General features: G+C 42.9%; 1 protein-coding gene across 1 annotated transcript in view; it reads right to left on the reverse strand.

The window, feature by feature from the left end:
• The window catches only part of LOC144530748 (microtubule-associated serine/threonine-protein kinase 1-like), an 86927-nt gene extending 78857 nt beyond the window's left edge, over positions 1-8070 (reverse strand). The window contains exon 1 of the mRNA XM_078270457.1: positions 8032-8070. Within this exon, the coding sequence (XP_078126583.1) occupies positions 8032-8070 (39 nt within the window). The remainder of the gene's footprint in view (positions 1-8031) is intronic.
• Positions 8071-13410: the final 5340 nt, after the last annotated feature.

The following is a 13410-nucleotide window of genomic DNA, read 5'->3' on the forward strand; positions in this document are numbered from 1 at the left end:
CCAAGAGTGTTTTTATGCTGCCAGTCACCATCCATAGGGTTAGGTCTAAGTCACGGATAACATTTACCTCCAGAGGAGAAAGCTGAATATCGATGCACCACTTTATACCAAACGATAAGTATAAGTATATACGTAATAACGAACCCAATAAGACAATTAAGACAATAACACGAATAGGAAGTAAGAACAGAAAATAATAATCTTGCCTTCTTTAAAAGCCAGTCACAAGGTACACAGCCTTTCCACTGCATGTCCCAAGGGTTTGCATGTTAACAGACACAAATCCCCTCCTTACAAGGACAGCTGAATATTCACCCTATTGATCCCTCTTCACTTCGTCCTTCATCGATCAAAGCTAATTGACCCTGAGCCGTCACAGCCGGGGAGAAGATGACTTACAAGAGCCAGAGAGAGGGGCGTGAAGACAGGCTTCCCTCTGATCAGGAGGGTTAACTGTACAAACAAGCCCTGACTAGACCCGAGGAAAAACACAACCACATACAACCACCAAATACACACGTATTCAGAAACCTGTGCCTTTAAACGAGCTGTCAGGACTTTCGTACGGTTGTGATGTCACAACTATACTATATTATATATAGCTAGAAAGTGCTGCTACAGTGCCGTTACAGTTATTCCCCGGCTACAATGACGCCGCAGAGACGCACAGTAGAAAAGAAAATGCAGAATTGTAACGGAGGTGAAACTGTGCAGTGAATCAGGGCTGTCGATTATATCCATGTGTTAAGGTAGCTCAGTTATTAAAGGCAGGGTTGGTAACTTTTTCCAAAATACACCTTTTTATATATTGTTTGAAATGGTCTTAATACCCCGGCAGCAATAAATAACTTATGGGCTCGGAAAAAAGGAGCTAAAAAAGATCTAAAAAGATCCGCCATCTGTAGCTGTAATCCTGTAAAAACGCCCACCAATCACTGCCTCGCAGCCCGCTTGGAAAGAACCAATGAAATGCTTCCTCGCTCCGCTGAGCTCATAGGAGTTGTCTCACTTTATTATAATTCTCAGTAATGAGTGTCACATAGTAGCTGCCTCAATTTACCCTCATAATCCTCAATTCCACTTTAATTGGTAAAAAAGTGAGAAATAGACAACTCAATCCCCAATTCCAATCTAGACTTTGTCAGCGGCCATTGCGCCAGGAGACACCAGTCCGCTTCTAAAGTCTTCTCAGCGTTTCTGCAAAGAATAAGCACGCAATATATCATTAAGGAAATATTATCCTCGCTACTCAGCTCCTATTCCACATCTTCTGAAGCCTGAAATCTCTGTGACTTAATTCTCCTGTGGTGTAATTAGTGTGTCAGATTGCCACGCGTTTTGCTCAATGCGTGGCTGCACGTCTGGGGCTGACGTGCAGCCGAAGTTTCAAGCTCTCCCAGTTCCCATTAATGAAGTCTGGCGGTGGCGAAGGGTGACTGACAACAGATGGGAGGCTCTGTCACAAACATGACATGCCCTACCGATCACAGATTAGAAAAGCAACACAACTCCACGCTACATTTGCTCCTTTCTCTGACAGGAATGGCTGCTGTTCTTCACCCAGGTTTAGCACCGTCCTCTGGGGGAGTGAGCTGAGGTTTGAGCTTCTAAACGATTGTCTGATCCGTTCTAGTCCCAGGCTATCACACCGACAGGAGTGTACAGGTGTTAATGTGTTTGTGTAAAAGAAAGGGAGACTGTGCAAACTGTTCAAATGCTGGAGTGCAATTGTGCCATGGCTGGGGTTTGTGTGTGAGCATTTTGCCCTAGGATTGCTTTGTGTTTAGACACAGATTCATGTTGGGCTTTTTAGTATCTCACCTGCAGATGGCCTATTTCTGTCAAAGCCTGTTCCCTTTGACAACAAATAACCTAGTTAATGGTTCAACTGTGGCACTCATACAATGTATAAGTATTTCGTGTGTGTGTGTGTGTGTGTGTGTGTGTGTGTGTGTGTGTGTGTGTGTGTGTGTGTGCGTTCAGGCTGTTCTCATGAACCAATCCGTGCATATAGCTACGAAAAGTAATGCACTGATGTTCGTATGTATTACACGTATTTATTGCTATATGCACCACATTGACTACTGCTTTATAAGACCGCAAAGATCCGTGTAGGGAGGATGGCGAGGGTAGATGTTTGGGTTATTAAACGCAGGACTTTCACCCAGGAAACGAGTGTTTGTGTGCCTAAACTTAACTGTCGATTAAGCGATGAATCGATTAGTTGTCACTGGCAACAATTTTCATAATCGATTTATCGGTTTGAGTCCAAATTCTCTATTTCCAGCTTGTTAAATGTGAATATTTTCTACTTTCTTCTCTCCTCTGTGACAGTAAACTGAATATCTTTGAGTTGTGGACAAAACACGACATTTGAGGACGTCCTCTTGGGCTTTTATAATCGACTAATCGATCGACTATCGACTATCTGACTGCCAACAAAGATGTTCCAGCAGTGAGAGGTCTCACTCTGTAGCTAAAACAGAGACCTGAACACAGGGTGAAAAGAGGAGCTGCAGCAATGAGCAGTACAACAACAATATGGTGTTTTTTGAAAATTAAACCATGTAAACCTATTCTGGTACAACCTCTAAATACAATTATGAACCTGAAAATGAGCAGAATATGAGCACTTTAATGTTTTATGTAAAGCAATTTCAATAGCCCTGTTGCTGACATGTGCTATACAAATAAAGCTGCCTTGCCTCCTGCTACTCGTTTCCCTGCCGTATGACGAGCCTATAAAAGCTCCTTTGCTGTTGTGTCCTTCAAGTCATCTTGCCTGCACTAAAGGCATTTTTTTTAAAAAGCCCCGGTAATAATGAAATGGCAGTAGCTGAGCTGCATGCCTATAAAGCATTTTGCCGCTCTATCGGGATGAGCTGGCCAGTCCAATCATTTTGTGGACACGCGGAGAAAGAAAAATGGTTGGGAGTAGGCCCAATCAATGATTGTCCTCCTGCCAAGACACAGTGACCGGATCAGTCATCATCTACAGCAGACACTGACTAACTGGTTTGGGTTTAACAGATGGGAAAAAACAAAAGAGGCTTATTGGTGTAATGCATACTAGATGGTCTGGTGCTCTTTGTTTTTGTGTTGCTATTTATCTGATTTCTATATGTGAACGTCACGCCTGTGATAACAATGACTGGTAAAGAAAACTAGTCTAGTCTAACTGACATTAAAATGTATTTGTGCTCAAAATCTGTATTTTAGTTTTGACGTATTTACTAGGACTGAACGATTTGGGGAAAAAGATTCTAATATGCAATATATTGTGCCAGATATTGTGATTATCTTTTGATTTGGGATTATTTATTTTTTTAGTTTAGCTGAAGTTCAATATTCACTGTGTAACAGATAAAACATGTCATGGAGCATTACAACATGAGACACCATCAAAACTGCTCTACTGTATATTTGTATGCAAGGATGAGATAGATATGAAGTCTTTTTCTTTTGATAAGCAAGGAACATTGAACAGTCAAACAGAACATTTATCACAGAAACGAAAGTTATAATAAAAAACTATTCCAATAAAATGTGTCAGTACTCTCTTGTCTGATCTGATCTCAGTTTAATAGCAGCATTTACATATTGCACCTTCTACCATCATGTTAAATAAAGTAATACAAATAAATAAACTGAAAATAGGACATTTCTGTGAACAATCTGTAATATGTAACATTGTTCCAGCATTTATCTTGTGAAAAAACACTAAATATAATAATGAAAAGAGGTGTAAAAAATATGTTTGTCTTGTACGCACAATAGTACATGTGTGTGTTTCAGCAGGTCAAATGCAGCATCACAGAGAGTCACCAGGCACGAAGATGTTCGTTTCGTGTTGGTCATGTTGAAGCAATGCATCATGGGTGTGACCCTTGACCCCTAACTGAAGGGGAGTGGGGTGTGTCACCATATGGTGCTGAGAAAATGAACGAGTGTGTGTCAGAGAGAGTGACGGTTGGGATGATGAGACCCAGGGGAGTGACAAGGCACTTGAATAGGACACGCAGAGCCAATCACATGTCAACACACACACACACACACACACACACACACACACACACACACACACACACACACACACACACACACACACACACACACACACACACACCAGGCTGTTCTCAAGAACCAGTCATACATATCACTATGAAAAGTAAAGCACTGTAATTTGTATGTATTCCACATATGTATTACTGTCAGCACCACATTGACTGCTGCTGTACAAACCCGCTCTGGTCCGTATAGGCGGGCGGGGTCGGGGTGGTCCTAAAACACAGGGCTTTTTTAAGCCGAGGAGCAGAGTTCATATCCCGGGGAAAACACAAGACCTTCACCCAGGAAACGGGTGTTTGTGTCCCGGGGGTACTACTTAAGGGGGGCCATTGTTTTAACCCAAACCACAATCTTTTTTCTGACCTTAACTAGTCATTTTGGTGTCTAAACGTATTTGTCGTACGGACCAAAGTATTGATTGTGTGTCAGTTCACCTCCTGGGCACTGCCAAGGTGCTCTTGAACAAGGCACCGAACACCGAACTGCTCAGGACGCCTTTCCATGAACAGCCCCCTCACTCTGACATCTCTCCAGTGGTGCATGTATAGGTACTGAACATGTGTGTATTTCAGGCCTGTGTGTTCTAATCCTTGCGGGATTAATAAAGTATAAATCACTTATTTATTATTATTATTATTATTATTATTATTATTATTATTATTATTATTATCTTTGTCGGCTAAACTACACTGCAACAGTACGGTCACCTCATGGTGCTCTGTACCCGGCTTACAGTCACCTTTTCTCGGCTAAACTTAACTGTCACGTGATCATACAAACCCTTTCATGAGAATGTGTGTCACACACACACACACACACACACACACACACACACACACACACACACACACACACACAAAGACATACACCAAATCCTTAAACTGTCAAGGCCTATATCTATAAACTGTCAGTGACTTTGTGAGTCTGACTGTGAGATGATAAATTCTCTTGCAGCTCCTGTCGTACATCACAGCAGCAGTGAGCAGTGAGCTGAGCAGCGGGGATGATGGGACATGAAACCATCAGCACACCTCACTACTAATCCTCCCTTGATTCATTCACACCCTCATCTCTCTCTCTCTCTCTCTCTCTCTCCACTCTTCATTTTTACGAAGCTAACCACTGTATTAAAGAAAATAAATGCACATAGACTTGCACTCGTGTTTGCAGGAGGCTGCTCTCCTCCCGGCCTGCAGGCTGCTCTCATCTCTGCTCAGTTCACTTCACTGACTCACCCAAAGATGGAGGGGGGGGGGGGGGGAGGGGGTGTATGACCCGTGGCTGAGCAGGCTGCTCCATAATGGATGAACGCAGTCATTTGAACACGTCATATCAACATGCATGAGTGACGATTCATTACCAGCATTTGGTAAAAGAGACTGTATAGACTAAACCAGGGATCTTCAACAGAGTCACTACAGGGGGGCCTCCAAAAAATTGTTAATCTTTGAAAGATTAAAAAATGTCTTAACATGAATCCAACATATTATTAGCACATATAAATCCCCACTGATGATAGGCTTACTGACCTATAGGTAAGGTAGTCACTGACGTAGCCATCCACAGATACAGCTAATCCTAAGGATTCACTGGGCCACATCTTATAAAATCAGGCCGACAATTATTATTTTAATAGCTTAGTATTCTATGCACTAAAAAGTTATGTAAAGGCTTCAGGCCGCCCTACACATTATTGTAGGCCCAGTTTAATATGCAACTTAGTAGTAGTAGGGGGTCCCTGCTCCGTCTCTCTTTCAGTTAGGGACTGAAGACCCCTGGTCTAAACTAAACTAAAGATGATCCAAAATGAGCTTTATAGTGGTGATAGAACATCACAGCAAAGCTAAACCAGTCTGAATGAATGTGACATTGTGTATTTATAAAAAAAAAATAGGGTCACTTTGATGCAATACACGCAGCACCTGAGACACACTGTGTGACCGAGACTGTCCTGTAAGCCGAAAAACACTCCCATAGGTCTGTTTATTCAAGCAGCGATTATGACCTATATTTACATTTCTAGTTGTCTGGCATTGCCAGACTGTCTGTCTAGTCCACACAGCATTCTGGGATGGGAGAAAAACATGCTCTGGTTTATTGGCATTTCTTTAAACCAATCACAATCGTCTTGGGGAGGGGCTAAGAGCTGTTTAAGTCGTCCAACAGAAAACTTGGATTGGACAGATATATTGCGTTCTATTATCTATCCGTGTCGGCGTTCCGACGAGAAAGACAGGACGTTGCCTAGCCTTTCCCACTCGGTCGAACTCAGAGGACACCGAGCAAGAATTCTGATACAGAATCCAAGATGGCTGGTCCCTGTGCGACTTGTAAGTATGAATTGTTTTCATTGTTTTTTGGACCGCTTTGGTTGTTTAAATGACGATTTCAATCACTCGTATTACTGCAATACCTTACTGCGTCCGGATCACTGCCTGTGGGTATGGGAATCGGTCTTGTTGCGAGTGTAATATTGATTGAAGACTTGTTTCAAACAGGTGTTGCTAAACGTGGCTAGCGTTGCTAACACAGCGCCTGGTACGATGGTGCTCGGCCAGTGCTACCCATAGACTGTATATAAACTGGACCAACAGATCCCGTGTCTCTGGACGGAGACCAGTGAAGGACATTAGAAGCTCTTTCCCGGTGATGGCTGAGCGTTACTGAGCAGCCTCCAACTGAGCTTGAAGACGTAGATGTGACGTGAGCAACCTGTCTGAAAGTTGGAAGTCTTCTGGTAGCTGTGCCAAGAGAAATCTCAATCATTCCCAATCTAGCAGAGACGGAGAGCGTAGGTATATGTAAGGAGATAACATAGACACAGGCTCATTATTGATCACTAAAATGATAGTTAACATTAGTCATTACACTTAAACAGCTGATGGAAGTCCAAACTGCCTGAGAGCTTCTCCTGTACTATACGGTAACTCCTCTACTATGAGACAGGAAGTCTCGTGGTTATGACCCAATCGTTAGCCTATTGTTATAAAAACGTCTGCTACGGAGCCATAACGTGAGCTACAAGGTAATGGAGCCTTTTATACATTGTCGTGTTTCTTTAGAAATAAACAACGGACAAATAGAGTCTTTAAACGCTTCAGATGTAAAGTTATTCTCTGTCAAAGTGACGTCAGAATGAATGGGCAGTCAATGGGATGCTAACGGCGGGTGAGCGTTTGGTAGCATCAAAATGGCGCCATAGGACGTACGAGTTCTGAAGAGAGGCTTACCCCCTTGGTGCTACCGCAACAACTGCTTTCCGGGTGGCGTCCATGTTTTTCTCCAACTCAGACACGCAAAACAGAAGTGACGTCATATTCGACGAGAACGCCAACATAAAAAAAGAGGAAGGGGACGGGCATCGGCGAAAAGAGTGACATCCGGCGGAATTTCCAGCGGCACCGGAGCAATCCCGGTAGAGGAATGTCAGGGATATAGACTAGTCCTGGGCGTAAGTGGGCTATGTTTGACCCATCCACCACCCCAACCTGCCTCTGTGGAAATTCAGTCACCTTACTTCCTGCTTTGCACGCATCAGAATTACTACAGGCACCTCTGCTAGAAACGTAAATAGGCTATATGGTAATTGCTGCTTGAACAAAGGACCTATGGGAGCGTTTTTCAGGGGAGGACAGTGTCAAATTTTTCTGACAGTATAAGAGCATTAAATACCATGATGTAAGCCATCATATAAGCTCAAATCATTTTAAGAGTCTCAGGAAATGCCATGATATAAACTGAGGCATGTAAGTACATTGATAGGTTCCACTTGGCACATTAAGGATTGTTGAAACAATAAAATCCAACCGGGAAATCTCGGCTACCTTGTCATTAGGAATGCATAAATAAGCCAGTGGACTATTGGTGTAATGGGATGTTGTCTGGCTGTGTGGCCTACAGCTGTAAACAGAAGTAAAGTAGGCTAAGAGACACATCACAGGATGGTGATTTTCAGCAGCTCACCTGCAGCCTCCGGCGCCGGATTATCCCCGAGTCATCCATGGCGTGATGAAGAGCAGCAGGGCTCCTGGCGGGGATTTCCTCTGACTACAAACAACCTCTTGAACTCTCTTCAATCGGTGTTTTTGACCCGGGCAAGGCTGCGGCTTCCACCTATGCTCCAGTTCACACCCGAACAGCAGCAGCAGAAGCAGCGTCCTGGCGCACTCGGAGCCAAAGAGGCGCACAGACACAGGGTCACGTCGAAGAAGCCGAGGATAATACCCAAATGTCAAGCATTCCGTCCGGTTAAAAATGTCTCTTTACAAAAGCAGCAAAGACTTCTCTCAGCTCCACTTGTGCCCCGTGTCCTCCAGTGTCTCAGGGCTGCCAGTCATGCTGCTGGCCCTGCGGTCTGCGCTCCCTCTCGGAGCATCCTTGACATTGTGCCAGAGGGGTTTTCTGCGCTTTCGAAAGCTTTTCCAGCCGAACCGAGCGACTGACGGAGGCCTGAACAATCACTGCAAACACAATGTATGACTCCCAAGTTCTTCTGTTGTTTCACAAGAATCTCCCGAAGAAACGTGAGCTTCTTCACACATTTGGTCACAAAGGACAACAACAAAAAAGCTCCAACCGAGCGATGACTTTACACACTACTGCACCGTATAGTCAGGCAGCGCTGCTCTGAGACTCTCCCCATCCTTGAGCCGTTCGGCGGGGCTGATGACGTGACATTGCCGCTGATTCTCCGCTGTCTGTCTGTCTGTCTGTCCGGTCCCGTAACCATCCCTGGCAGGTAGGAGAGCGCGTGCCTTCCTCTCGTCCCTCTTCAAAAACACATAAAGTTTAAACTCGTATTCATCCGTCCGTTGGTTGCTCTTTATCTTTCGCTTCCTATCAAACTGGAGACTGACTGGATGGGGCGACAGGCAGCAGCAACGCGATATTTGTAACCCCTTCCTGGGATTCCCTCTCGCCCCTCCTCCTCCTCCTCCTGCACGCGCGCGTGCTCGCGCGCACAGCGTGTCACTCTCTCTTCAGATGAATGAAGGAGCGAAATGTGTCGTTTGGATTCACTCCGAATGATAGAAATGTTTGAGCGCAAGGGTGTAACTTTGGTTTGGGGGTCTGGGGGTCTTCTATATTTGAATCCCATTTCCTGCATTTTCTACATACATTTAGGGACTATAATCCAGATAATAATGAAGTCATAAAATCATAATAAGAAATTGCACAAAATGGATTTTGGGAAAGTGGGCGGTCCCCCTGTCCCTAGTGGAAATTACACCCTAGAGTGTATATAATGTATGTATAATGTACGAGTTTTTATAACTTTAGTCATTATGTTATATATGTTATATATAAGTCAAACATTTAAAAACAAAAGGAGCCAAACTGGTTGTCAGTATTAAAGAATACATTATTTCCCATATCTGAATGCACAAAGAAAAAAGCTGTTCATCAAATAACCTCAGTGAGCTTTACAAAATATGTATTTATTTATTATTATATCTTTTTTCCTTTGCTTTTTTGTTTTGGTTATATATATATATACGTATATTTTTGGTAACCTGACCTCCTCTGATGTACAGAAGATGTTGTTTACCTGCTGTAAATCCTTATCTGTGATAATCAGGATTGATTGGAGAAAAATAAATCCAGCCAGCTCCAGCCTCCAGAGGAAACAGCACGCACTACGTGGGCTCAGTTATACCGAAGGCTTTTTAATTAAATACATCATGCAGAGATTATTGCTGCTTCATAACCTGAACATGAGTCAGATAGGTCAAGCTCATATCCAACCTTTTCAGACGGTGTGTGTGAATGTGTATGGAGGCCGGTTGGAGCCACGTTCAGCACCACAGACAGCGACACAGGATTCAAACTGAAAAATGTGGGAAATGTTGCCTTACGTTACTACCCTGGAAATCCAGAGTTCTCGTGGGAGCACAATTGTAATTTGCTCAGCGAGTCACTCTGGCTTTCAGTAACGAGGCTCATTAACTATGCCCTTGTAGCCGAGCTGCACCAATCACATCGCTGTATCTGATATAGGCGGGCCAGAGGCGAGCTAAACAGATGACGACATTTTAAAGTGCTCATATTATGCTTTTTGGCTTTTCCCCTTTCCTTTATTGTGTTATATATCTTTTTTTTGTGCATGTTATAGGTTTGTGAAGAAAGTGAAGAAGCCACCATCTCCAACAGAAAACACTGTTCACCAACTGCTCCAAACAGCTCTATTGTAGTCCAGCCTTTACTTCAGAGACAAACGTGGTCACTTTGGAACACACGTTATAATGCTCGCCTAGCTGCTAGCATGGCAATCTCATGCTCCGCAACTGACAAGCTAGCTTATTATACGTACTGAGCATGTGCGACTCCCAACAAAGATGTTCCAGCAGTGAGAGGTCTCACTCTGTAGCTAAAACAGAGAGCTCAACACACAGGGTGAAAAGAGGAGCTGCAGCAATGAGCAGTACAACAAAAATGGTGTTTTTTGAAAATTAAACCATGTAAACCTATTCTGATATAACCTCTAAATACAATTATGAACCTAAAAATGAGCATAATATGAGCATTTTAATCTACCAGTTAGCTCCTCTGGTAGCTAACAGTTTAATCTCCCAGTTAGCTCCTCTGGTAGCTAAGAGTCTAATCTACCAGTTAGCTCCTCTGGTAGCTAAGAGTATAATCTACCAGTTAGCTCCCCTGGTAGCTAAGAGTATAATCTACCAGTTAGCTCCCCTGGTAGCTAAGAGTTTAATCTCCCAGTTAGCTCCCCTGGTAGCTAAGAGTTTAATCTACCAGTTAGCTCCCCTGGTAGCTAAGAGTATAATCTACCAGTTAGCTCCCCTGGTAGCTAAGAGTTTAATCTACCAGTTAGCTCCACTGGTAGCTAAGAGTTTAATCTCCCAGTTAGCTCCTCTGGTAGCTAAGAGTTTAATCTACCAGTTAGCTCCTCTGGTAGCTAAGAGTTTAATCTACCAGTTAGCTCCCCTGGTAGCTAAGAGTCTAATCTACCAGTTAGCTCCTCTGGTAGCTAAGAGTTTAATCTACCAGTTAGCTCCTCTGGTAGCTAAGAGTTTAATCTACCAGTTAGCTCCTCTGGTAGCTAAGAGTTTAATCTACCAGTTAGCTCCTCTGGTAGCTAAGAGTTTAATCTCCCAGTTAGCGCCGCTGGTAGCTAAGAGTTTAATCTACCAGTTAGCTCCTCTGGTAGCTAAGAGTTTAATCTACCAGTTAGCTCCTCTGGTATCTAAGAGTTTAATCTACCAGTTAGCTCCTCTGGTAGCTAAGAGTTTAATCTCCCAGTTAGCTCAGCTGGTAGCTAAGAGTTTAATCTACCAGTTAGCTCCTCTGGTAGCTAAGAGTTTAATCTACCAGTTAGCTCCTCTGGTAGCTAAGAGTTTAATCTACCAGTTAGCTCCTCTGGTAGCTAAGAGTTTAATCTCCCAGTTAGCTCCTCTGGTAGCTAAGAGTTTAATCTACCAGTTAGCTCCTCTGGTAGCTAAGAGTTTAATCTACCAGTTAGCTCCTCTGGTAGCTAAGAGTTTAATCTACCAGTTAGCTCCTCTGGTAGCTAAGAGTTTAATCTACCAGTTAGCTCCTCTGGTAGCTAAGCGTATGGGGCTCTGGATACATCACCCCGTGTATTGTTGTGATTGGTCGTAGTGTTATCCAATTGCGTGCAGTGAGATTTTCAAATGCATGCCTGGTGCCGCTCCTCGAGTTGGGCCGTTTTCATTACTCATTGCCAGACCCTTAATCTTTCAGATTTGGGTCTGGATTTCCAGGCTATTACGTTACAGTAAAACAACGTTATTATCTTCAGGCTGACTACCTTTCAGCAACAGAAACTGGTCTTGTTGAGAGTTCAAAAATAATTCTTACTAAGTCTTACACTTGCCCAAAGAGATAAGGCTGCAGAATCAGTGAACTCTTTTAAATCACTTTTCCAAACCCATTTTTATAGACTTGCCTTTTACATGTGATGCCATGTCTTTTTATTGTCTCTTTTGATTTTTGTTTTTTAATTCTCTTGATGTTTTATTTATTATATTTAGATTGCTGTGGATGAAGTACACACAGAGATACACTGGTAAGAGCCAATGAGGTTTAACCATGTATCAGCTCATTTAAATAGCTCACGTTACTGTATTGTGTCAACAGTTGACTTCATTTAATATTGGATGTGGAGTTTTCTTTTATTTTCTTTGAAAATGTTCCACCAGAACCAGTTCCTTCCTGGGACTATTTAGCAGAGGCACCGTCGCTGCGTCCAGAGCTTAGCGCCGCCCAAGATGATTGTGATTGGTTTAAAGAAATGCACAACAACCCAGAGTGTTTTTTTTCTCCTATCCCAGAATGCATCTGGCAGTGTGAGACTAGGCCAAATTAATCTATCATCCACATGTCATTTGTGACCCTGAACTCAGGCTCATTGTGTGTGGAGAATAAATGTATCTACAGTTTGTCAGTATAATCTAGAGTAGACCTGTACTGTCTAGATAAGAATGTATCACTGTTTCTACAAACTGTAGACTTACTGTTTATCAATTTGTGGTAATATATATATATATATATAAATCATTGCATAATGCCTTGCTGCCTCGGGATTAGGACTTTCACACTGTTTTAATGTAACATACGGTCCAAGCTGCCCACGCAGCCATGACTCAGTGCCAGACGCTGCAAGAGATCTGAAACAGAACGTCCAAACCCTGCCCATGCTGACCTATCCGAAAGAAAAGTGGGCAGGAAGGCAATTGGTCTGTGTTCAAATGGCTGACAAACAATTTAGTTTGTAAAAAAAAAAAGCTGGCTGCAAAGAATTCATAGCTTGACTGACAAACAAAGAGGCCTTTTGACTTTGTTGTCATCTAAGCAAATGTCTTTTTAGCCATGCCAGCAGCGGCCGGTCTGTCAGTCCACCACTTCGGTCCAGACTTAAATATCTCAACAACTATTGGACAGATTGCCATGAAGTTTTGTACAGATATTTATGGTCCTCAGAAGATGAATCATGCTAGTCTTTTAGCACCACCAAAGCAGCAGCAGAGCAGCAGAATCAAGGCACAAGCAGACACACATCAGGGTGAAACTAATTTGCCATTTTTGTATTTACATATTTTATATTTATTAAATGTTCAATTAAAAAAAAACGTGAATTGATGAATTGTGCAGGTGAAATTGACCCTCACTCATGAAGGAATGTAAAGTGTTAGTTCAACCAATAATCAACCAGTTGTCTAAATTACAAAGGTACATCTCATGAACAATCAATTGGCAAGCATATACAGACACAGAGTTGCAATGTTCCAATAATGGATGGACCAGGAAACGAACAGGGTCAACAGCCAAGAGGAGGAAGAAGAGGAGCAAGGATGCGTGGTGGAA

This window comes from Sander vitreus, chromosome 15 (genome assembly GCF_031162955.1).
Source record: "Sander vitreus isolate 19-12246 chromosome 15, sanVit1, whole genome shotgun sequence".
Lineage (NCBI taxonomy): Eukaryota > Metazoa > Chordata > Actinopteri > Perciformes > Percidae > Sander > Sander vitreus.